Raw genomic sequence first — 27195 nt, 5'->3', positions numbered from 1 at the left:
TGGTTATATCCTCCTGGTATATTGTCCCTTCAATCAATATGTACTGTCCTTCCTTATCCTTTGTGGTGGATTTAACTTTAAAGTTCATTTTATTAGAAATTAATGTTGCCACTCCTGCTCTTTTTTGATTGTTGTTTGCTTGATATTTTTTTTTCCATCCTTTGAGTTTTAGTTTGTTTGTGTCTTTAAGTCTACGGTATGCCTCTTTTAGGTAGCGTATAGACCAATTGTGTTTTTTAATCCATTCTGCCACTCTCTGTCTCTTTATTGGTGCATTTAGTCCATTTCCATTAAGTGTAATTATAGATAGGTATGAGTTTAGTGCTGTCATTTTGATGTCTTTTCTTGTGTGTTGTTGACAGTTTCTTTTTTCCATTTAATTCTTTGTGCTCAGTGTTTTTTCTTTATATATAGTCTTTTCCTCTTTTTCATTGTTGTTGATTTTGTTTTTGCTGAGTCTATGTTTTTGTTGTATTTTATTTTGATATGTAGGATTCTTAGTTTCCTTTGTGGTTACCTAATATTTACCCCTATTTTTCTGCGATTAAACCAAAATTTATTTTTTTATGTTACCTTGACTTCGTCTCCATATGAAAGATCTATGACTACATTTTTTAGTCCCTTTTTATTAATTTAATGTTGTCATGTTTTACATTATGACATCACTGTTCCCCTGTTTCGAGCGTTTTTTTTTTTTTAAATCTTGATTAATTTTTGTGATTTCCCTATCAACGTTGATATCTGGTTGCCCTATCCTCTGTTGTCGTCTTGGGTTGATGTCTGATGTTAACTGGTTTTCTAACCAGAGAACTTCCTTCAGTATTTCTTGTAGTTTTGATTTGGTTTTTGCAAATTCTCTAAACTTGTGTTTATCTGGAAATGTCCTAATTTTGCCTTCATATTTGAGAGAGTTTTGCTGGATATATGATATTTGGCTGGCAGTTTTTTTCCCTCAGTGCTTTATATATTTCACCCCACTGCCTTCTTGCTGGCATGGTTTCTGCCGAGTTGTCTGAGCTTATTCTTATTGACTCTCCTTTGTAGCAGACTTCTCGTTTATCCCTAGCTTCTCTTAAAATTCTCTCTTTATCTTTGGTTTTGTTAAGTTTGACTATAATATGCTTTGGTGACTTTCTTTTGGGATCTATCTTATGTGGGGTTCGATGAGCATCTTGGATAGATATCTTCTCATCTTTCACGATATCAGGGAAGTTTTCTGCCAACAAATCTAAACAATTCTCTCTGTATTTTCTTTTCTCTCTTCCTCTGCTGGTACTCCAGTCACTCTTAGGTTATTTCTCTTGATAGAGTCTGTCTTGGTTATCTAGTGCTGCCATAAGAGAAGTTCCACAAGTGGATGGCCTTAACAAAGAGATATTTATTTTCTCATAGTCTGGTAGGTTACCAGTCCAAATTCAGGATGTTGGCTCTAGGGTATGGCTTTCTGTCTGTCATTGCTGGAGGAAGGTCCTTGTCCTCAATCTTCCCCTGGTCGAGGAGCTTCTAAGGTGCAGTGACCTTATGTCTAAAGGACATGCTCTTCTCCTGGTGCTGCTTTCTTGGTGGTAGGAGGTCCCCCTGTCTCTCTGCTTGCTTGTGTCTTTTGTATCTCAAGAGATTGCCCCAAAACACAATCCAATCCTATAGGTTGAGTCCTCCCTCACTAACACAACTGTGGCCCATCCTCCTTCACTAACATCATAGAAGCAAGATTTACAACATATAGGAAGATCACACAATACCAGGAATCATGGCCCAGCCCAACTGATACACACATTGGGGGGGGGGGGGACATAATTCAGTCCATGACATTTCACCCTTTGGCCCCCCAAAAATCAAATCTTTGCAACATGCAAAACATATTCACCCCATCGTATCATAGCGAAAGTCTTAACTCCAAGTCCAAAATCCAAAAATTTCTCTTTATCTGTGAAATCTGGAACACAAGTTATTTGTTTCCAAAGGTACAGTGGCAGAGCTGGTGCACAAGCTAGACATTTCTATTACAGATGGAAAAACTGGAGGAAAAGAAGGCATAATAGACACCAAGCAAGTCAGCAGAACACATTACGTTAGCCTTATAAGCTTTGAAAATAGTTCTCTGTTCTCTGAAACAATGTACACAATGGCCATGACCTCCAGATTCTAGGTATTAGACATACTCTCCAGATTCTGGGTGGAGGCCCCTCGGCCCTGGGCCTTACCTCCGCCTTCCAGGCCTACTGGGATAGCAACTCTGCTCCCTCTGCTTTAGGTGCATAATTCTCCTAGCCCATCTGAGTGGCAGCTCCACCCTTAGAAACACCAGAGGCCATGGCTCCACCCTTTGAAACCCATGAGGTCATAGCCATACCTTTTGAGACTGAGGCAGCTTGGCTTCTTGTGTTCTTTTGTCTCTTCAGCTTCTGCTTCCTAGTTTCTTGGCCTCTTAGCATCTTGGGTCTCACATCCGTATCTGCCTTGCTGAGGCAAGGGTTCCAAAGCTCTCTAGCTCTACCGATAAGTGCCTGGAGGCTCCCCACTTTGCCAGGAAGTCTCCTGTGCACAGGTACTCAGCTCTCTCGCTTCGTGGGTTGGTTCCAGTGCCATGTCACACTGGTTGCCTAGTCCTGCTGCTGTTGGTTCTCTGCTCCTGCCATTTCTCTGTCGTTGCAGGTTCTCTGCTGCTGGTGGTCCTCTGCCATCCATTCACAGTTTGAAAACCACTTCCACATTTTAAGTATCTGTTAGAGCAGCACCCCACTCTCTTGGTACCAAATTCTGTCTTGGTTATCTAGTGCTGTCATAACAGAAATACTGCAAGTGGGCGGCTTTAACAAAGAGAAGTTTTTCTCGCAGTCTAGTAGGTTACAAGTCCAAATTCAGGGTATTGGTTCCAGGGGAAGACTTTCTCTCGCTGTCACCTCTGGAGGAAGGTCCTTGTCCTCAATCTTCCCTTGGTACCAAGAGAGCGCAGGGACCCCATGTCCAAAGGACGTGCTCTGCTCCTGGTGCTGCTTTCTTGGTGGTATGAGGTCCCTCTCTCTCTCTGCTTGCTTCTGTCTTTTGTATCTCAAGAGATTGCCTCAAGGCACAATCCAATCCTGTAGATTGAGTCCTGCTTTATTATAACACCTGTGACCCATCCTCCCTCATTAACAGCATAGAGGCCAACATACAGGAGAATCACACAATATTGGGAATAATGGCCAGCACAATTGATACATACATTTTTGAGGGTACCTAATGCAATGCATGTCAGAGTCCCACATGATTCTTAGGGTTTCTTTTTTTTAAAATTCTTTTATCTGATATTTCTTCAGATATATTGGTGCCAAGTGATTTATCTTCAGTCTTACTGATTTTGACCTCCATTTCCTCATTTCGGCTCCACTGACTTTCTGTTGAGTTGCCTTATTCTGAAATTTTATTGTTAACCTGAGTTTCTGATTGCTGTCTCTCTATGGATTCTTGCAGCCTGTTAAATTTTTCATTATGCTCTTGCATAACCTTCTTAGTTTTCTCCACTGCTTTATCTGTGTGTTCCTTGGCTTGTTCTGCATCTTGCCTGATCTCTTGAAGAGTTCTGTAAATTGATATTTTGTATTCTCTCTCTGGTAATTCCAGGAATACCTCTTCGTCTGGAAGATTCCTTGATATTTTGTTTTGAGAGCTTGGTGAAGTGATCATGGTCTACTTCTTTTGGGACTTGATATTGACTGCTGTCTCTGAGCCATCTACATGTTATTGTATTAATTTATATTTGCTTACTGTATCCTAGCCTCATGCTTTGTTTTGTTTTGATATGCCCGAATAGGCTGCTTGAGAGAGCTGACTTAATTATTTGTGCCTTTGAAGCTCTAACATCCTGTCACCAGATGGCTAGAATTGTTACAAGGTATATGAGCCTAGGAGTCCATTCACTTTTTTTGTGTGGATTCAGCTGAGGTGTTCAGGTAGTTGGTCACCAATTGTGTGGTGCAGGCTGTGTCCTACAGTCTTAGAGGGGTAGGAGTCGTTGGTATAGGCACAGGTATCTGGTTGCAGCACAGGGTCACGCTCCAAGCAAGGCAGGGGGCTTACAACCATCACCCGAGTGTCTGTGAGGAAAGCACATCCCTGTTCCCTAGAGTACGCAGATGGACCATGGGCACTCAGTGCCTTTAGTTGTGAGGACTGTGAGGCACCACTTATCCTTGGACCCCTGTTGCATGTGGCTAGGTGTCGTGGGTGGAGCCACCAGTCCTCAGGCCCCTGATGGGTGGGTTAGGACCTTGCTTAATAGACAGAGCGGTGTCAAACATCAAAAACTCACCTCTTCAGCACACAGCTGAAACAGTTGAAGTCAGATCTCAGGCACATACACCATTGCAGTCTGCCATCAAGGGCCTAATTCCTGAATTGGTCCCACACAGGTCCATGCAGGCGTGAAAGGCATTCAAAGTCCATGAACTGTTTGTGCCCGGACAGGAGCTGCTTCTGCCCTGAGTTCCTAGTTTAGGGGAGTTGGCAGATTATCTTTTCCCCTAGTTTTTAATTTATTCCATCTCCAAGGCTGGGAAAATGGCTCAGGGTGCGCAGGAGGAAAATCGACAGCCACTGAAGCCAGCTTGGGGGCTGGGGGCATGGTACATTAGATGCAAGTACTTAGCTTTTGCCGAGAGCACTGCTCTTCTCTGATTCTGGAGGCGTGAGTAGACTGTGCGGCTCACTGTCTCTCCTGGAGGAACTCGCGTCCCAAACACCACCAGCCCCGCCACGGTTGCACCAGGGAATCATGCCTTAGAGGCTCCTATTCCTACCAAATCAGGTCTGGCAATTCCTCGCCACTTCTGAACTGTCCCTCTCTCCCCCTGCTGCTCAGTCCGATTTCCTAACTTTTCCTTTGATGTTCAGGGCTCCTAGCTTGTCATATATATTATTGATTCACTTGTTTTTTCGGGTCTTTGTTGTGAGAGGGACCACCAGAAGCATCTGACTACTCGGCCAGCTTGTCCTCATCTGTGCTAAAAAATCTTTACCTTCACCATTTTTTTAATGATTCATTGTATCTCCATTGTTGGCTTAGAGAGTCAACAAAAATGTTGAAGACTCCGAACTAGATGGATTGAGACAGTGGCTGCAACAGTGCGCTTAAGCATAACAACAATTATGAGGATGGCGTCGGACTGGGTAGTGTTTCGTTCTGTGTTACACAGGGTTGCTATGAGTCAGAACTGACTTGATGTCACCTAACAACAACATTGGTTTCAATTTCATACTGTTGCTGTCGTTAAGTTCTGTTTGAGGCAATTTAAACTTATAGCAACCCCAAGCGACAGACTACAACTGCCCCATAGGGTTTTGTAGGCTGTAATCTTTATGGAAGCAGATCACCAGGCCTTTTTGCCACAGAGCCACTGGGTAGGTTTGAACCGTCGATGTTTCAGTTAGCAGTTGAATGCTTAACTGTGGTGGCACTGAGATTCCTTCTATTCCATACTAGTATCTAAATAAATAGTATCTAAGTATGGCAGGAAAAAAGGTCAGAAAATAACAATTAATGAAATTACTTAGAAAGATAGAATTATATATCAGAAGAAACAGCAAGGGTTAAAAAAGTTGAAAGTCATCACTTTGGAAAAGACTATAAAAATGCAATGCTTCATATGTAGGTATTTGTACAGCAACTTCACACTTATGCTCCTTTTGGTTTTGACAGAGAAGTGGCTGTGTTTGCTCGTTTGAATTCCAATTTAAAAATGGATTTGCTATGTTTAGTAGGGATGAGAATTTGTTGCTTATAATTCCCATCATGTTTTCTCTGATCTTGTTTAGTGATTGTCTCTTATTTTTCCTAGAATGGCTTATCAGTATTTTACACATAGTAGTCACCCAAATTTTTTTTTGTTAAAATAACATTGAAGGAAGTGAAAGGAAGATGGTATGTGATGAGGTTGGGAGGGAGACGGGAACTATTGATAGGTCTTTCCTGGCCTTATAAGAGTTTTGATTTTATTGTAAATGCAATAGATAGCCTCCCATAGTTTTTTACAGGGGTGACAGGAATTGATATACACCTTAAGCAGATCATTTACTTAGTTTATAGAGGAACAAATAAGGAAGTGGGGACACCTGTTAGGAACCTGTTAGAAACCCTGTTGCAGTAGTTCAAGCAGAGATTATGGGACCTACACAGAAAATCTAGAGTTCCAAAGTATATTTTGGGCATTAGCTTAGTAAGACTTTGATGGATTAGGTATGAGTTTAAAGGAAATAGGGGAATCAAGAATGACATACAGACAATTGGTGACATCATTTAATGAAATAGAGAAAATGTGGGCAGTGTGAACAGGTTTTGGGAGAAATGGAAGGTGTATTATTTTACCGTCTGAGCAATCCAAGCATAAATGTCAGGCATTTGACATGCAAGATTTGGAGTGTAAAGGAGAGGTCTTACATAAGTGTTTCAGAGTCATAATTATTTAGAAATAAAGGAATTGATGAGATCATACATGTAGGAAGAGAGGTACAGAGAGGAGGGGCCTCAGGACTGAGTCCTGAGGAGATTCTATGTAGTGGAGTTGAGGAAGAGGAGCCCATAAAGGAGAGGTAGGAGAAAAGACAAGTGAGGAAGAAAGAAGCCAGGCGGTATGTGGTGTCAGTAAAACCAAGCGTTATCAGTGGCACTGCACAGGCAAGTTATTTGAGGACAGGTGGTGGCTATTAGATCAGGCAGCATAGATTTCATTGATGACCTTAGTAAGAGCACTTTTTTGTGGAGTGGTAGGAGCCAGATGGGAATCAGTTGAAAAAGTTGCACAAGGGGCAATTGCTGCTAATATGGCTGATAAAATTTTCTGTCACTATCTACTGATTAATTATTTAAGCTGTAATTAACATTGCCTATTTTGATTTCAGGTCAAGTATCAGTCCTCCACTGCAAAGCAGACAGTATTAGGCAACAGTGTGTAATATTTCTTCATTATGTTAAAGTTTTCATCTTCAGGTAGGATGTCAGCTGAGTATTTTGATTATTGCATGAATTTCTAACTGTATTTTCACTAGGACTGTGGTTGTTTATTGTATCTAATTGTGTTTTAGGTACCTGAAAGTACAAAACACTGAGAGTCATGTTCCTGTCCATCCCTATGAGGCTCTAGAGGCTCAGCTTCCCTCAGTGCTGGTTGATGAGCTTCATGGATTGCTCTTGTATATTGGACATCTGTCTGAACTTCCCAGTGCTTCTATAGGAGCATTTGTAAATCAAAACCACATTCAGGTTTGACTTGTTTTATTTACTTTTTAATTTTTTTTCTCCCCACAAGGAATATTTATTCAAGAATGAGAGAAATTAGTCAAGAATGCAGCTTCAGAACCAGAGTACCTGAGTTGAATTCTAGCTCCCTCTTTTATTAATTGTGTGCCTTTGGACAAATGGCATCTCTGTGCTTCAGTTTTGTTATCTGTATAATTGATATAACTCCATAGAGTTGTTGGGAGAATTAAGTAAATAAATACGCACAGTGTGTTTGGAATCAATTTTAGTTCTTCTCTATTCCAGATTGTGATAGTATAATTGTTTAAAAGTTTCAATGCCAATACAGTAACCTTTATTTTCTAAAATTTCTATCGTCTTCCTCATTGGTAAAGGTTGGGCAAGCTCTGTTTTATATTATAGAAAGATTCTAAAAGATAACCTTGTAAAAAAGACACTTTTAAAACCACATGATGTCTGTTCTGACTTTTGAGACCTTTTTGGAATGTGATTAGAATTGTATTGACTGTGCCTTTTTTTTTTAATACCTGTGATTATCATTCCCTCAAAGTTTGGTTTTTAAAAATTTGTAGTGTTGGCATAGTTTATAGATAAAATTAACAAATTCTTTGTAAGAAAATGCCAACTTACATAAAAAATGACAAGTTATAATAATTCACCATGTTAGCTGTTGTTGTTAGATGCCGTTAAGTCAGTTCCGACTCATAGCAACCCTATGTACCACAGAACGAAACACTGCCCAGTCCTGCAGTATGCTCACAATCGTTGGTATGCTTGAGCCCATTGTTGCAGCCACTGTGTCAGTCCATCTCACTGAGGGTCTTCCTCTTTTCCACTGACCCTGTACTTTACCAAGCATGGTGTCCTTTTCCAGGGACTGATCCCTCCTGACAGCATGTCCAAAGTATGTAAGACACGGTCTTGCCATCCATTCTGGTTGTACTTCTAAGAGAAATTTACCATAGTATTCTCTTAAGTCAGAATTCCTTCCATTATGTTTGACTTCACCAATTTGAATAATGTACAGATGTTAGGAACCTGTCTTTGTCAAAATGTAAGGCACAATTAGATGTATATATTTCTGTGAAATTTAACAAGAAATAAAATGTGATTCCTATCAGGGATCAATGTATATAATAATAATTGAATTCACAGACTAATGTGTCTAATCCGTAGAAAACCAGTATATAATTGTTTTTAATCCATGTTATTTAGTAAAATAAATATTTTACTAAAGTAAAGTAAAGGAAACCCTGGTGGTATAGTGGTTAAGAGCTACAGCTGGTAACCAGAAGGTCGGCAGTTCAGATCCACCAGGCACTCCTTGGAAACCCTATGGGGCAGTTCTACTCTGTCCTTTAGGGTCGCTATGAGTCGGAATTGACTCGACGGCAACAGGGTATTTAGTAAAGATTCATGGGTAGATTGTGGAGGAAGAAATATTTTTCCTTTTCCCTTCTAGCCTTCGTAAATTAGACTGATTTTTATTCTGGATATCCACCAAATACATAAGAAAATAAAAATAAATAATTTATTGGCAGAAATAATGTTTGCAAGGGTCCTCATACTGGGCTTTGCCTTTCGTAGACCCTTTAATTGGGCACACTTAAAAAGATAGGTTATTTGAAGATCGAAACACTGAATTAAGCAGGGGAATTAATAATCTTCAATAAATAAACAGAACGGCCCACTAAAATACTGTTTTTTCCTGAAACATGAACGCATCTTAGAAAATAAAAAGCACCACAAAATAAAAAGTACCTTTCAATACTTTATGTATTTATTATATTTTGCCAAGCTTATATATGAAAAGTGTAGTTTTAATTGGTAGTTTCAGTTAACCATCTGTCTTATTAATTTTTAGTAACTTTTTTGTTAAAGTTATTATTTGTTGGATATTATGTATTACAAATATTGTATTTATCATTTCTTTTGCACCATTTAAACTAAATTGCCAAGTAGATGATTTAAGTGTTTTATATAGTTATATTTGTCTTTTTTTCCTTAGGTATATTCTCTATGCTCTTGTTGAAAAGTATTTTTGTTTTTTATATTTATCTCTTTAATTTCTATTTTTAAAATGCTTTGAGGTGGGAAATCTAACTTTATTTTCTTACAAATAGATTCCTCTGTTTTATTGAATGACCCTTTACTTCTCTACTGATTTGAGATACTACCTTTCTTTCTTTCTTTCCTATTCTTGCTGTTTTTTATTTATTCCTGTGTGAATACTGTTTTATTAGTGTAGCATTGTATTTTGTTGTATTTTGCCTTGATAAGGCAAGTCCCCTCTCCATCATTATTCTTAGTTATTTTAATGGAACATGGTGTATCTTTGTATTTATTTTTATAATGATGTCAAATGTTGACTAGAAGAAGATTTGATAACCCAGTACAGCACAGTAGTTAAAAGCACTGGCTTTTTAGTCAAATAGATTTGGGTTTGAATCCTAATTCATGAATTAAGAGGTAAAAATCTTCACCCTTTCTTAACTTCAGTTTCTTAATGGGAATTAGAATAGTGTCTACTTTGTGGGGTTGTAATGAAGTATATAAAACCAAAAACGAAACCCATTCCCATTGAGTCAATTCCGACTCATAGTGACCCTATAGGACGGAGTAGAACTGCCCCATAGGGTTTCTAAGGAGCAGCTGGTGGATTCAGACTGCTAACCTTTCGGTTAGTAGCTGAGCACTTAACCACTGTGCCACCAGGGCCTCAATGAAGTATATAAGTGTTTAGTACATGGTAATCTAAATAAAGTTATTACTAAAATTATTTAAAGAAGGTCCATAGGAACTCAGTAATGTGTGTGTGTGTATATATATGTGCAAACCCTGGTGGCATAGTGGTTAAGTGCTACATACAGCTGCTAACTACAAGGTTGGCAGTTCACATCCGCCAGGTGCTCCTTGGAAACTCTATGGGGCAGTTCTACTCCGTCCTATAGGGTCGCTGTGAGTCGGAATCAACTCAATGGCCGTGGGTTTATATATATATACATATATTCTAGCTAAATGTTAAAAAAAAAATCATAAGTGTTTTAAAGAATTCATCTGCTGCCTTGCAGTTTTAGTAGGATCAGTGGGCAGTTGGAAGGGACCTTTACTATACAAGTCTATTCAGCAGGTAGATCTGTCTTAAGCCAACAGATGAAAAAATATCCTGCTTTCAAAGATCTCCAATGGAAGAATCCTCTAATGAATGAACCAGACAAAGGTTTTCCCGGAACTTTTAAGTAGTGGTAGATTAATTGGTTCTTTATCCTTGTGCTTACTGAATAGTGTTGTGACATGCTGTTGGATACCTGTTATGAATCTCAGTCTCAGTTGATAATGTCATTCACAGCTCTTTGCACCATCATGGCACCTGTTACATCTCCACTTAGATATCCATTGGCTGGTGCTAGAAATTCTTCATATCCTGGGTGATAAATTGAGTAAGTTTATGGACTTTTTATTTATGCTGTTTTTTAATCTAAATTTTTATTGTATTGTTTTCTAAGATTACACAAGTAATAAATGCATTCCAATTGTTGAAAACCAAAAATGCAAGTAGTAACCATAGTAAAAAGTGAAATTTCTACTCCCTTTTCCCGGAAATAACTACTAGGAACAGCTTGATCTGTTTATCTTCCTGTACTTATTTTCTGTATGTTTATGTACATGTATGGAAACACATAAGGTTAGATTTTTGATTTTATTTCCACTCACAGATGATACTTGTGTGGTCTTTCATTTAGCAATTTTTTAGATATCCGTTCTAGTTAGTATACATACTGTACTTTTATGCAGATAATGTGACCTTCTGCCTTTGTTTGCTGGCTGTGCCCTTCCCCTGAGGCACTCTCACAAGCGGGGCCTTGCCAATTTTCTTCCACATGTTGCTGTAAAAAAAAAAAAAGAATTAGCATTGCACGCTTACAGGAGTACCTTGTGGTGGGGGCAGAAAACAAACACAGAAGGCACTGCATTATTTGTGTAAAAATATGGTAGTTCAACTTCATTTGTCTTAAAGACTGCATGTTATAAATCTACTAGTCTTTATTTGGACATGTCTAGTTTTTTAATAGAGCCCTGGTGGCACAGCGGTCAAGCTCAACTGCTAACCAGGAGGTTGGAGGTTCAAGCCTACTAGCCACTACATGAAAAAAAGATGTGGCAGTCTGCTTCTGTAAAGATTAGAGCATTGGAAACCCTGTGCGGCAGTTCTACTCTGTCCTATAGGGTTGCTATGATTGAGAATCGGCACCACGCCAATGGGTTTGGGTTTTTTTGGTAGTTTTGAACATTTAAATTGTTTTCTTTTTTATGTTACAGATAATGTTTTGGTGAACATCCTTGTTTACATATGCTTTCTCAAATACATCTAGAAGTTTTTTTGTTAGATAGATTCTCAGACATGGAAAGGCACAGTGCATTTTTTAATATTCTGTACACTGCTCTGTTGTTGTCCATTAAGTCTAACCAGTTTATATACTAACTGTGAATGTGCCTTTGTATCATACTCTTGCCAATAATAGATACCATCGATTATTTTCATTTTTTGTCTACTAATAGAAATGGTATTGATTGTCTTTTTTAGCAATTTCCTGATTACCAGTGAAGTTGAACTTCTTTGTATAACTGTATTTGTTTCATTAATTACCTCTTTATATCTTTTGCAGATTTTCTAGTTGTGTTATTTTCTTTATTAATTAGTCAGAATTTCATATATATTATGGATTGTAATCCTTCGTATCATAAAACCAAAACTCATAGTCATTGAGTCGATTCCAACTCATAGCAACCCTATACGACAGAGTAGAACTGTGCCATATAGTTTCCACGGAGTGCTGGTGGATTTGAACTGCCAGCCTTTTGGTTAGCAGCCGTAGCTCTTACTACAGGTTTATTTCTCGGTCCTGCTGTTTGTTATCTTTTGATGCACTTCGCATTTTAGGAGTATTCTTTAAATGTTAATTATCAGTTATTTAGTAGATTATCAGTTATTTAGGGTGTAAAGATACTCATTACCCAATACTTTGCTTTTCAGTGAATTAAAAATAAACCAAACCAAACCCACTGCTGTCAAGTTGATTCCGACTCATAGCAAATTAAAAATATGAGTATATATATGCATATGTGTGTATATATTCCCTTACATCTGTACATACAAACATATGAAGGTACACATATATCATTTCCCCCCTTGTATAGACTCTATTTCAAATAATATTTCCTTAGAGCAATGGTCAAATGGACTTACTCTGACATCAGTACAAATTTTGATATCTATTACCTTGCTTTCTTTATTTTATACTATCAAAAAATTACATGTGATTAATTTACCTGCAGTTATTAAAAGAATAATGTTTTAAAGGCTTCGTTTGTTAGAAACATGAGTGAACATTTTCTGGTGTTCCCCTTCCTTTATTTTTTTTTAAGTGATGTTGTACAGATGCTTTTAAAGGATAGCCACATTAAGAAAAGCCTACTACATGAAACCTGGAAGAGTTGGAAACTTTTTAGTGTGATGTTTATCAATGTTCATGTAAGAAGGGACTTATACTCAAATTTAACTTTTATTTGCAAGATACCAAAAACTAACTCTGTATGTTGCAGTTTTGTTCAGTAAGTAAATTTAAAGGTATGCAATTTCCCGCTTCTAAGTTAGTAATATCTCTTTTAGTTTTAATTATGATTTATTTTATTACTTTTTCAGAGCATGTTGTATATGGTCATCAGTTTATGAATCTGGCAGGTGACAATTTAACCAATGTCAGTCTATTTGAAGAACATTGTGAAAATCTCCTCTGTGATTTAATAACCCTGTCACTCAACAAGTATGACAAGGTAATACTTTAAGAGTTTATTTATATTTTTGAAACTTAGTGACAGTGGTCAATCCTTAACTCATATGATTTAATCTGGAAGAATTTAATGTAAAATGGTTAGTTTGTTAATCTTAATTTTATATTTATTTACTATTATCTGGGAACTGACTGAGAAAAGGATTTTGATTTGAACACTTAAAACTGGTCAGAATTAGTGTCTTAGAGCTACTTAAAACACAATTAAAAAAAAAAAAAGCCTTTCCCATGTTGTCAAAAATAAATAAAAGCAAGATGTTTATTATCTTGACTGGAAGTTTAACTTCTGTTCAAGCAGGAGAGTCCACGTCTCTAATCACCTATTGTATTGCTATTATATAATGATAAATGAGTATTTAAATAAACTTGGTTGACAAAATTTAAGGAAGTTTTTGTTTGCTTATTTTCATAACTGATCTAGAATCATGAGGGAAATGACATATTAAAATGCAGTTACTGTAGGATGTTTAGTACAGTTAATGATCTAAATGTGCCACAGAACATACTCATTTTCAGGAGATGTATGATTATAGATTATTAGTTATTTCAGATTAAGTCTTTTGGGAAAATCAGGATTTATAATTTTTTAAGGTTTAGATTAAGATTCTTTTATGCATTTATTATCCCTCTTTTAAATTTAATCATTATGTTTGAAATTAATTAGTAGATTAATGAGATATAATATAGTAATATTCTAATAGATATTATTTTACTGTGTTATGTTAGGTCTGTGTAACATCTATGAAATATCGAATACATTATAAATTTTAGAAGTCTCACTGTGCTTGCAAATATAGTACATTGTTTCTATATTATCCAGTAATATCCATTGAGGATATTTCTGTTAAAAAAAATGATAAATTAGAAATTCCTAAATCCTTGTACATGTATAATATTTGCTGTTTAATTTGTCTTAATTTTTTTTTACTCTGCTTTACAGTGAATCAAAATTAATTTTTTAATCTTTTCATTAAATAAGACATTTAATTTATTGTGATAGATGGATTAGATCAATGTCAACAAACTATGGCCCATAGGACCAAATCCAGCCCATCACCTGTTTTTATAAATAAAGTTTTACTGGAACATAGTCCTGTCCATTTGTTTACCTGTTGTCTGTAACTACTGTTGCTCTGCAATAGCAGTTTAACAGTTATGACATTCTGTGTGGCCCACAAAGCTTAAAATATTTACTGTCTAGCCCTTTACAGAAGAAGTTTGGTGAGCACTGGCTTAGACGATTAAAGCAGAGGTATTTTTGAAGTTGAAAATAAAATTCATTCTGTACTTTTGGATGTAAAGTGGAAATGTATTTTTAAAATTAATGAAGTAGCACTTTTTTATAAATAATTCTATGTAATTGAGCATAAATTTTAAGTCATCTAAATTATTCTTTTAAAACATTTTGAGAGAAGCATGGTTGCTGTCTCTTATGAATACCTCATTTTCCTTCTTTACCACAGATTAGACCTTCAGAGGCATTATTGAGTCAGCATTGCCCATGTCCATGCATTAAAGAGTTATGGGTTCTACTCATTCATCTCCTAGACCACAGAAGTAAATGGTCTCTCTCAGGGGTAAGTTTGGAAATTGATATGTTATTCTCTTATATTGAATTTATTCAATAATTTTGGCCAAGGAAAATCTTATTAGTGTATTTTTATGCAGATAATGCATGCCTTCTATGATTTTTTGCCATCCGCACACTCCACCTCCCTGAGGTATTTTCGTAAGTGCCACTAAAAAAATTGACATAGTGGCTCTTATGAAAATAACTCTAGAGGGAGGGCACAGTTGATGAACGTAGAAGGCATGCATTTTATTTGTGTAAAAATATAGTAAGTTCTGTATACTTAGGCAACAACAGCCACGAAAAAGAGATTAACTGAGTGCTGTGTACCTCCTTAATTTTTGAGTTCCAGGATGGCAGTGCAAACAGTGAATGCACTTGGCTACTAACTGAAAGGTTAGCAATTTGAGTTCACCCAGAGATGTCTTGGAAGAAAGACCTGGCAATCTATTTTCCAAATATCAGCCACTGAAAACCCTATGGAGCATAGTTCTACTCTGACATACCCGGGGTCACCATGAGTTAGAATCAACTCAACAGCAACTGGTAAAAACTAAACTTTTTAAGCCTAAAATGAGTAATGCAAAACATCTGGGAAAAGTACAAGATTTGACTCTCTTATTTTCCCAAGTACTTTTCTTGTTCTGTCAGGAATCTTTTAAACTAAAATGTTTAATGCACTCTAACAATTCACAAAACATATTAGAGGATATGAAATTAATAAATATAGGTTTATGTTACTCAATTTTATAACATCTTATTTTAAGGAGGGAGGAGGTAGAGCACAAAGGGGAAGATGGGACTTTTGCTTTGTTTTTTTTTTTTTTCCCAGCTTACTTTGAGTCAGATCTTCACAATGGGACTTTATTTCAGGTGTTCTTGGTTAGTTGTGTGCCGTTCAGCCTACTCTTACTCATAACAACCCAGTGATCCTATAGGGCAGAGTAGAGCTGCCCCATAGGTTTTCTTAGGCTATAATCTTTACATGAGTAGATTGCCATTCGTAGAAGAAGAAAAATACCTGTAAGCCTAAAAACACAAAAAAGTATAAATAATTTGTTATGAAATTATCTTAAATGTGGCTTATGGTATGTGAACAAAGTACTTAGGCATTTCATGGATTTTTTAATTTCCCAATTTTCTACAATTTCGGGTTTGGTTGCTGCTATCTGATAACTAATAATGAATCTGCATTTTTGCAGACTTACAGGTACTATATACATTTTGAGTCATTACTTTAGCACTAAATTTGATAAGTATAAATTTATGTGTTTTTACCTGTAATTGAATAAAAAGGTACCAATCACAGACTATAAAACAACCACATTTGGTGTGTTTGGAGGTAAAAGAGCCAGCCTTGAAAATGAGCAGGATAAGAATTTATGAAGTATGGTAAAATGGATGGCAGAACTTAACAGAAATGAAAAATATAGTAATTGTCATTTGAAACTCATTTGATGGGCTCAACCACAGGTTAGGTACAACTGAGGTAAGAAATACTGAACTAAAAATTAAGACTGGAGAAATTACATACAACACAGAGACAAAGGTGGAAAATATGAAAGTGTGGCTAAAAGAAATTGAGACTACAGAGACTGTCTTAATATACTTACATTTATATACATGTGGCAAAATTTTAAAAAGCAAAGGAATAATTTATCATGAAAGTCAAGATAGTATTTACCTCTCAATGGGAGACAGGAAGATGTGATTGTGGGGATATATAGGGGTTTTCTAAAGTACTAGTCATACTCTGATTCTTTTTCTGTATTTATTTTATTGTGGTTATATATATATATATATTTGCCAGTGCCTTCACCAAAGGCACCGAAGGTATTGACAAAAAACAAGCCTCCAAAGAAAGGTGATCCAACCGAATACGGAAGTTATTGAACGATATCATTAATATCACACATAAGTAAAATTTTGCTGAAGATCATTCAAAAGCAGTTGCAGCAGTACATCAGCTGGGAGCTGCCAGAAATTCAAGCCGGATTCAGAAGAGGATGTAGAATGAGGGATACCATTGCTGATGTCAGATGGATCTTGGCTAAAAGCAGACAATACCAGAAAGATGCTTACCTTTGTTTCGTTGACTATGCAAAGGCATTCAGCTGTGTAGATCATAACAAAGTATGGGTAACATTGTGAAGAATGGGAATTTTAGAACACTTAATTATGCTCGTGTAGAACCTGTATGTAGAATAAGAGGCAGTCCTTGAAACAGAACAAGGGGATACTGCATGGTTTAAAATCAGGAAAGATGTGCATCAGGGTTGTATCCTTTCACCATAATTATTCAATCTGTACGCTGAGCTAATAATCTAAGAAGATGAACTGTATAAAGAAGAATGCAACATCGGGATTAGAGGAAGGCTTATTAACAACCTGCGATATACAAATGAGAATCTTGCTTGCTGAAAGCGAGGAGGAGTGAAGCACTTACTGATGAAAATCAAAGACCGTGGCCTTCAGTAGAGATTGCACTGTAACATAAAGAAAACAAAAATTCTCACAACCAGACCTATAAGCAACATCATGATAAACGGAGAAAAGATTGAAGTTGTCTAGGATTTCATTTCACTTAGATCCACAATCAGCACCCATGCAAACAGCAGTTAAGAAATCAAACTACCTATTGCATTAGGAAAATCCGCTGCAAAAAAACCCAAAAAAACCGAACCCACTGCCGTCGATTCCAACTCATATACATCTTTTTAAAGTGTTGAAAAGCAAAGGTATAACTTTGAGGACTAAGGTGCACCTGACCCAAGCCATGGTATTTTCAGTCGCCTCATATGTATGCAAAAGCTGGACAATGTATAAGGAAGATCAGAGAATAATTTATGCCTTAGAATTAAGGTGTTGGTGAAGAATACTGAATATACCACGGACTGCCAGAAGAATGAACAAGTCTGTCTAGGACAAAGTACGGCCAGAGTGCTCTTTGGAAGCAAGAATGGAGAGACTTGGTCTCACATACTTTGGACTTGTTATCAGGAGGGACCAGTACATGGAGAAGCATATCGTGCTTGGTAATGGAGAAGGTCAGTTAAAAAGAAAGACCCTCAATGGGATGGATTGACATAGTGGCTGCAAAAAACAGTGTCAGGCATAGCAAGGATTTTGAGGATGGCAGAAACCAGGGCAGTGTTTCATTCTGTCATACATGGGGTCACTATGAGTCAGAACCAGCTTGACGGCCTCTAATAATAACAGTAAAAACGTGTATATGTTGAGCCCTGGTGGCACAGTGGTTAAAGCATTCAACTGGGAATCAAAAGGTAGGTAGTTGGAACCCACCGTCCTCTCCGTGGGAGAAAGATATGGTAGTCTGCTTCCATAAAGACTTACAGCATTGGAAACCCTGTGGGGCAGTTCTACTCTGTTCTACAGGGTCTGAGTCAGAATGGACTTGACGGCAGTGGGTTTGGTTTGGTTTTTTTATATATTTGTGTGTGTATGTGTGTGTGTGTATAATAATAAATTTACTATTTTAATCATATTTAAGTATACAATTCAGTGTCCTTTTGTGTCTGAGTTATTTCACTTAACAGAATGTTTTAAAAAAATTCGTATGTGTCATAGCATGTAATGGAAGTTCATTTCTCATTTCATTATGAATATTCTATTATACTTATGTGCCATATTTTATTTATCTATTCATCTGTTGATGTTCACTTGGGTTGTTTTCACCTTTTGACTGTTGTGAATATCATAGGCTTATTGGTTATTTCTTTATTGTTAAAGAAATGTCTATTCAAGTCATTTGCCCATTTTTTAATTGTTTCTGTTTTTGTTGTTGAGTTGTAGTTCTCTATGTATTCTTTATATATTAAACCCTTATCAAATGTATGATTTCCAAATATTTTCTCCCATTCTGTAGGTTATTTTTTCATTTTTCTTGATAATGTCCTTTGCTGCACAGTTTTTAATTTTTATGAAGTCCATTTGTCATTTTATTGTTTTGTTGCTTCTCATGCCTTTAGCATCGTATCTAAGAATTCACTGCTGAAAACAAGGTTCTAAAGATGTACTCTTATTTTTTCCTGTAAGAATTTTATGTCATATTTAGGTCATTGATCTCTTTTGAGTTAGTTGTCACGTATGATGTGATATTTGGTTCCAACTTCTTCTGTATGTGGCTTTGACTTTTGATAGAGATTGTGTTCAATCTATGGATTGCTTTGGGTTATATTGACGTCTTAACAATAGTAAGACTTCTAATTCACAAACATGGGATGTCTTTCCATTTAATTTCTTTCAGCAGTATTTTATACTTTTCAATGTACAAGTCTTCTACCTCCCTGATTAAATATATTTCTAGGTACTTTATTATTTTAGATATTACATTCTAATTCTTAACCTGGGTATTCTTATTACTCCTCCTTAACTTGTGTATACGTGTTTTATATTCTCTTTTGTATTTTTTGTTATATTATAAAAATGGACGGAAACCCCTAAATCAAAGGTTATTGGAACTCTATCTTAATTTAACTGGATTATGTTGCCTCTATTTCTATAGTCATTTTGGAACTGGATGAATAAACTGCTTAAAACACTCTTTGAAAAACCAAGTGACTGGAAACTACCTGTGCCTGTGATCCAGTCCAGGGATCCCTTTGGTTTTAGTTGGTGGATTATTACTCATTTAGCATCATTGTATCAGTTTGATCGCCATGGAGTACCAGATGAAATGGTAAGATCTTGTTTTATACTTTCTTACATTAGCAATTAATATGTATTTTTTGTAGGCTAATTAGAACATAAATGAGCAGAAACAGCAACAAAGATCTTATAATACGACAGAGATCAATTCAGCCTCTAAGTCTAGAAGCTGTAGACCTTGCTATAAACATTTTGAAATATGTTAAATTCTTGTTTTTATTGTTTGTTTAAAGAAAAAAAACTTAACTTGTGGAAGACTTGAGATATAGTCTTGGCTCTGCCAATAAGTAGTTTTGTGACTTTGAGTAAATTACTTAAACCTTTTGAGCATCTGTTCCATCATCCAAGCCCTCATCCAAAAGACATGGGATTGGATTGGTTTACTGTACCAAAGGTTCCTTCCTCTTCTAAATCTATAAGATTTTAGAAAGGGAAAGCATATGTATCCAGAAATGAATTATTTGTTCTTGCAAATAGTTACTGATAAACTGTTTCTTCAGAATAACACTTCTTTATGGGAGCTTTTTGCAAAGATATTTTAATCTATTAAACAGCGAGACGTTTCCTTCACGTAGAAGACAGGTTTTTACTACTGTGTCTATTTCTAGTTAGAAACACTTTTTTACAGTGTTACTTAAATATCCTTATGAATAAAACCAGTTGGTAGATGCATTTATCTGAAGCGTGTTTTTATATAATTTCTCCCACATTTAGAAATGATAGTATTGTAGTATTACATCATCCCATCATTTCATAAAATAGGCATCTAGAATCTGAAAGTCAGTGTGTCTGTGCTTTTTAAATTGGTCTTTTTTATGGATGTGTTTTCCCAAGTAGCCTGACCATCAGATCCATCTGTGAGATTTTTAAAATCCAGATTTCTAGGTCTCAACTCTGGAGAAGCTGATTTCATAGATGTGGTGTAGTTTGGGATTCCTTGTTTTTCAAAATTCCTTGGTTTTCATCCTTTACTAGGTATGAGAATCACTGTTTTTGTGAAATCTTGATGGATTTGACAGCTTTTCCTTTCTTTGGAAGACTGGTCAGAGTCAACTCTGAGGAAGCATTCATGGAATCTGAGGCTCAGTTAGTACTGAGATATACAGGGTCGCCATGAGTTGGAATCAACTCGACAGCAGCAGGTTTTATAGCATCACAGAACTGGAAAGAACCTCAGGAGGGCCTCCAAATGATCCCCCGTTAATAAAAGGGGATTCTAAGATGAAGTAAAATAATAAGTTATAAAGTCCTCTGAGAAGTTCACACACAGCTCAGTATCAGTGTGTTTAAGCATCCTACCAGTTTATTGAAGGAATCAATAGAATGAGCTTCTCATAGAGGATAGTGTCTTCTTTGTTTCTGTACATGAGTGTTTACCATGTTGATACACAGTAAACAATAAATGTTAACAGTTATTATTATTACTATAGTAGCCTTTTTATTAAATATTTTTGTGGATTTGATATGGTAATGTTTCACATCTTATAATTACTAGAATACTGAAACAACATTAAAGGAACTAAAAAAATTTACCTAAAATTCTAAGGTCTTAGCATAACTGTTTTTATTTCCCTGCCAACCATTCTTCCTCCATGTACATACTTCTAATTTTGGTCAATATATGTCGATGTGATAATTAAGTACTTACAAGTTCTTACTGTGTGATATCATAGTAATAGGTGCAGATGAGAGGATATATATGAAATAGATTATATTGCCCCTTGCATCAGGGAGCAGGCTTTTAGGTTATTAATGCTGGAGCTGCATTAACACATATTTGAGTCAGTGGTATATTTCAGTAGTGGTTGATAGTGACCCCCAGATACTCCCAGTGTGGTAGGTAATTTGGCCTCATTAATATATATCATTACTATTACTGTTGTAACGTTGAATTGCATTGGTATATCCACCCACGATTGCATAGCTGAAATCGCTCTTCTATTTCATACAGAGAACTCCAGAGGAGGTTATTGCTTTTATTAGCTCTGACTCAACAGAGTAAATAGTCTATGTTTGAAATAGCGTAGCCTGTGCCTTGTAGTATTTGTCAGCAGTTCCTGTTTGATTTTCTTTTGCCAGGATACATACATTTTTTAAAGTCTTAATTTTTAAAAATTATATAGAAGGTTTTAAAAGGAAAGATTACCATGATTTGAAAAAAAAAAAAAATTCCGTATAAAAATAGTAAGGACATATATGTTTGTATGTATCTGTAAACTAAACCTTGCCTTTACTCATGAGTCCACAAAAATCTCCAAATAGTTTTAGACTTCTTAAAGGCTTTTAAAGAAAACCTCAAGGTCTCCAGTTAATAATCGTTTATATTAGGGGTAATGCCTTCAGCTGATTGCATTTACAAAGAATTTAATGATTCAATTTTTATCTCAGTGATATGTTATGAAGTAGTTGAAAGAGTGATGATTATATCCATTTTACAGGTGAGGACACTGAGGTTTGTAGTGGTTAAATTCCACCCTTTCTTTATCACTTGAATAATTTAATTTTGGGGTTCTCCTAAGGGTTTCCCTTTATGAATAGGTCCTAGATAGGGTAACTGTAAAGGAGTCCTGGTGGCACAGTGATTAATCGCTTAGCTGCTAACTGAAAAGTTGGCAATTCGAACCCACCAGCCACTCCAGAGGAGAAAGATGTGGCAATCTACTTCCATAAAGATTTGCACCTTGGAAACTATGGGGCAGTTTTACCCTGAATTCTGAACCGTAGTGACCCTATAAAAAAAAAAATTTTTTTTTTTTTTTTTATAGGGTCACTACGGTTCAGAATTGACGTCATGGCAATGGGTTTGGTTTTTTTGGGTGAGGGCAACCATGTGTTCTAGTTTGCCAGGCACAGTCCCAGTTTATGCTTATAGTTCCCAGGTCCTATCTGGTTAGTTTTGCCCTTTACTCTCAGAAGCAGCTCTGTTTAGTTGGTTAACTTCATGGTCGTTTTAGTCTAGGCATTTTGGGCCGTTTCTTTCAGAGTTTATATAGGATGTTAATTTTGGTCTGTGATATATTTAGATCAGAATTTTGAAAATTGCCGAATTTTTCCCCCCCTTATGATGTATTAGCACAGCCAACTACAGTAAGAAGATGGTTGTGCAGTAAGCATGCTTCATTCTATTAAAGAGTAATCTGGTGTGAGAGATGATATGAAGTAATAGTGGTTATTCATAATGTTCTTCAGCAGAGGAGTGCCTTAAGTCCTGTTATAACCATGGAGATATTACAGTTTTTAAATGTGAACTGCTTTGCCCTGAGGTTAATGTCAAATCTTTACATTTTAAATAGGTTTCGGATGTGGTTAATTATTTTTTTTATTTTGAAAGTTTCTCTAACTTTTGCTATATGTGGATTTAAATCACAAAACTAGCTGATTTCTTAGGATAGGCATATTAGGAAATTTTAGTATCACTTTTCATACTAGAGGGTTTAGATTTTCATACATTTCTGTTTAATGCTTTTCTCTCAACCTAGATGAGGCTGTGTTATCATCTCACAATCCTACTTACCTCTTCTAAAAACCAAATAGTGTTTAAAGAGTAAAATCACTTTTGGGCATTGCAGGGATCAGTTTAACATTGCCTCCCTGCTCAGAACAGAGTGCAGTCGGTCAGGCTAGCTGATGCTCATCTTTAAATGTCAGAACGACAGGCAGATAAAAATGTGAAATATAATTTTAAAATGAGAGTTGCACCAGGCTACCTAGTCTGCTGGAAGTGGAGGGGGAAGATCTATTTTATATTCCTGGTGAAGATATCACCTATACTAATGCTTAAGAGGGTGTCTTAGATTTTAGTGGTGGTACAAGAAATGTAAAACGTAGCCCCAAGTTGGTGACTTCTTACCTCCATTTCATCTTTGGAATTAAGTGAGGTATAACTTGGTACGTAGAAAAAAAAGTTGTTGCTGCTGATGAAGTTAAATTTCCCTGTTGAAATTCAGAAAAATTTATATCCCTTTGATACATATTATTCAGATTTGATTTGGACATTATATAGTTGTCATTCTTCCTTTGTATTAAGGTTTATTTTTGTTTTATATTATAGTCACAATACTGATCCATATAGTTGAAATTCTTCTGGTAAGAATTGCACTGCTTATCTATAATTCTTGTGATTCAAATATCTTGGTAGAGCAGAACAATTGAAATAAACTCATAAACGCTATCAAATTGTAAAGCTGAAACTTGAATTACATCTACCCTGTAATGTTTCTGCTTACTTGGCAATGAGGGTAAACTTTTTAAAATAGTTATGTAAAAAATGAACTGCTGAAAATGCAGGGAAAGCCTGCTATGAAAAAATCAGTTACTAATAGCATGGTATAATGGAAGGAACACTGGCTTTGGGGCCCCCACCAACTTAGATTTGAATCCTTGCTCTGACTGTGTATGTGACTTTTCTGAGACTTAATTTGCATTATCTGTGAAATGGGAAAATGTTTCATTAGGAAGTAAAAAGTAAAGAGCCTGACACAGTGTACACACAGTATTGATAGAGCAAAATTATTTCCTTTCTGAGAGAATTTTAAGGCCAACTACAAAATTTGAGGGCACAGTCCCCAAGACCTCCCTCACATCTGACGCCAGTTGCAGGTTCAGGGGTTTCCCCAAACCACCCTCATGTTTGATAATTCACTGGAAGGACTCACAGAACTCATTGGAAGCTCTTATACTCAGTTATTGTTTATTATAACAGGGGAAGGATACAGATTAAAATCAGTCAAGGAAAGAAGTGCATAGGGCAGAGTCCAGGAGAAATACCAAATGTGAAGCTTCTGTTGCCTTCTCCCTATAGAGGCAGAATGCGTTACTCTCTCTAGGCGTTGATTTGTGGCAATATGCAGAGTTATTGTCAACCAGGGAAGCTTGTCCAAGCCTCAGTATTCAGAGTTTTTGTTGGGGCTGCATTACCTAGGCATGGCTGATTCATTGATTACCCATGTGGTTGACTTCAGTCTCCAGGTGATTGAAATCATGTGATCCACAGCCGCCACCCTAAGTCGCATTGTTTGTCTTTCTGGTATGGCCAGCTTCCAGTGTAAGACTATTTTGCTAATCACATTGTTGCTAATCACACTTTTAGACTATCCAGTATGATCAAAACCCACGAGTAAACAGACTCCTATCAGGTGTAACTTCCACGGGCCCAGAGATTACCTCCAAAAAGCCAGGGCAAAGGCCAAACTTTCTCTTTCGGCAAGGCCAGATTCTTTTCTACTCACTTTCTCTCCTGATAAATGTTTTGCATTCAGCTTATTTACATACATTCATTTTAAGAAGTAAATAAATCTTTTGCTAAAAAATATCTAAATAAGTATGTTAGTTATTTCTGCATAACAAAATTTGGCAACTTAAAATAACAAGCATCGTCTCACACTTTCTTGAAGGTAAGGCATCTAGGATGGGCTTAGTTGGCTGGTTCTTGCTCGTGGTCTCTCATGAAGTTGCAGTCAAGCTGTCTGCTGCAACTTCAGTCTTGCCTGGAAGATTCACTTCTAAGCTCCCTGACATTGGCAGGAAGCTTCAGTTACTTATCACTTAGACCTCCCCCAGGGCATTCACAGCATGGCTTCCTTCAGAACAAGTGATCCTAGAGAAACAAGAGTGCTGTCAAGATGGAAACTGCAATGTCTTATAAGCTAATCTTGGACGAGACATACTATTACTCCTGCCATATTCCATTGGTCACAGACCAATCCTGTTACAGTGTGGGAAAGAATTACACAGGGCATGAGCACCAGGAGACAGAGATCATTGGGGGCTATCTTTTGAGGCTGGTTCTCAGAATCACTAAGCACCTTTATTAAGGAAATATTTATTTAGCGGCTTAGCGTACTTAGCAATTACATGAGTGTTTCCCCACTCTTTTAAAATAAATATACTGAATATATTTTAACCCTTTATTAATCATTTGGGCTCATCTTGTGAACATATTTATTATAATAAGAATAGTAGGGAATGGTGGGGCGTTTTGTATGTTAAGGCCTCTGGCTTTGCTTTTTGAGGTCTTACAGTTATTTTCTGTGCCTTTTGCGGGGAGGGGGTAAAAAATTAGTTATTATTTGATTCCTCTTGGAGGTTGTCTGGCTTTTAACTAGTAGCCACGTATTCAGACCATTAAAAATGATTATCAAGCAAACAGAGTGTCTTGTGGGAAGGTTCGCTGGGCTTTCTTGTTGACATAGTGAAATTGTTTTCAGTACTTAGCCTTTGTAAAGTATTTTGGCTTTGTGAAAATCCCTCTTGGCTTTCTTTCTCCTTATAGAGAGTCTTCTAGATAGTTGAGATTTCTCGGTAAGTGACCTTTGGCAAAATAAGGTAGCACGGTATAAATTTTTCTTTTATTCTGTGTAAAATTTTTGTTGCTTTGCTTACTAGAGTAGGATGTCTGGGAACTATTACACATAAAATTAAAGAAAAAATCTCCAGGGAGTAAAGAACAGAACAGGAAGAATACCTAGGGCATAAAAGCTCCAAAAATACTATAGATATGTAAAGTTTTTTTTTTTTCTTGTTAGATTACATCTGACAGAAAAAAATAAATATTTGTTAAAGCATTTATAATTTTATAAAAGCACCACTGTTTAATAAAACAGCTTCTGGTAGGGTTTATATTGGATTAAAATACTTATAAATTTTTTTCTAACAAGTTTGTTGACTAACTCTTTGCCAAAGTAATATTAGACATTCAAGAAATAGCAGTGATGTCTGGTGATAGAGGAAATGTTTGTACTTCACATTTAATTTACTATACCATAATTTTAAATGTGTGCAATGAAGAGCAATAATTTTAACATAACATATCTCCCCCTTTCTAGAGACAAATGGAATCAAATTGGAACTTTGTAGAAGAACTGCTGAAAAAGTCCATCAGTATTCAGGTATGCATTTAAAATAAGACAGTTTGTGGACATTATTGAATTTTTATGTTACAGATATTATTTATAAGAACCAAGCAAGCTATTAAAATGATTTAAATAACAAACTTAGCTTACTTTTTAAAAACTGGAGATAGAATCATAATTCTGTGTCAATGAAGAGTCACTGTACTTAGTTCCTATTAGTGCCTGTCCTTTAAAGATTTCTTGTTATTAACAGTAAGTTCTCAGTTAAAGGATAAAGATAATTATCCTAGTTGGCGACTTTGACAAAATATATTCAAAATAAGTGGTCGATGCTTTGGAACTATACACTGACTTGATGATAGCAAGACTCGAAGACATGATGAGGGAGATAGTCAGTGGCATTGGAATTCAGCTATCCTCATCACAGCAGGAAGGTGACTTGCCTTGCTGAGCAATTTGTCTTAGAGGCTTGCATCCTACTCTAACTGATAAGGTCCTAGTTTCCGAGCCCTCATTTCATACCTTATCATTTTTCTTTCTGCAGAGCTGTTAATGTAGTGCTTCATGGCCCAGAGGTCAGACTTGACCTCTTTTTAAAATAGTTTTAAGTATGCTGTTCATCACATCTTTAAACATGTTGTATTGTTGCTCTGTAGATTTGCTATTATATTTTGTAATATAAGTTATCATTTATGTAGTAGTTTAAAGAAAATTAAGTCAGTGTTTTTTAATTTGGGAAATAAATTACTATTCTGTTAATGAAGATTGTTTAAAAAAACCTGAAGGAAATAAGAAGAAATACGGTAGTGTAATGTTGCTTTTTCATTGGATGGGTATAGTAGCCATATCTTTGAAAATTAGTTTAATAGCTTGGAGTTTTCTTTTTCCTCTTATCTGTGATAACTCTTAATATTTTTAGGTGAAACAGATGAATGCATTTAGTTATATTATGACTTTTCTAATTACAAGCTAAGAATTCTAGCCTAGACTGAAGCCCAAAAAACACGTAAGTTGTAT

General features: G+C 36.2%; 1 protein-coding gene across 2 annotated transcripts in view; it reads left to right on the top strand.

Annotated features, from left to right (window-relative positions):
- The window catches only part of MMS22L (MMS22 like, DNA repair protein), a 150970-nt gene that overhangs the window by 14195 nt on the left and 109580 nt on the right, over window positions 1-27195 (top strand). For both annotated transcript variants that reach the window (XM_049897621.1, XM_049897631.1), the window contains exons 5-11: window positions 6880-6967; window positions 7063-7240; window positions 10587-10677; window positions 12942-13072; window positions 14553-14666; window positions 19185-19358; window positions 26152-26214. In XM_049897621.1, the coding sequence (XP_049753578.1) occupies window positions 6880-6967; window positions 7063-7240; window positions 10587-10677; window positions 12942-13072; window positions 14553-14666; window positions 19185-19358; window positions 26152-26214 (839 nt within the window). The remainder of the gene's footprint in view (window positions 1-6879; window positions 6968-7062; window positions 7241-10586; window positions 10678-12941; window positions 13073-14552; window positions 14667-19184; window positions 19359-26151; window positions 26215-27195) is intronic.

The sequence above is a fragment of the Elephas maximus genome, chromosome 1 (genome assembly GCF_024166365.1).
Source record: "Elephas maximus indicus isolate mEleMax1 chromosome 1, mEleMax1 primary haplotype, whole genome shotgun sequence".
Taxonomy (NCBI): Eukaryota; Metazoa; Chordata; class Mammalia; order Proboscidea; family Elephantidae; genus Elephas; species Elephas maximus.
Note: the sequence above shows the minus strand (reverse complement) of the source record. Positions and strands in the feature narration are given on the sequence as shown.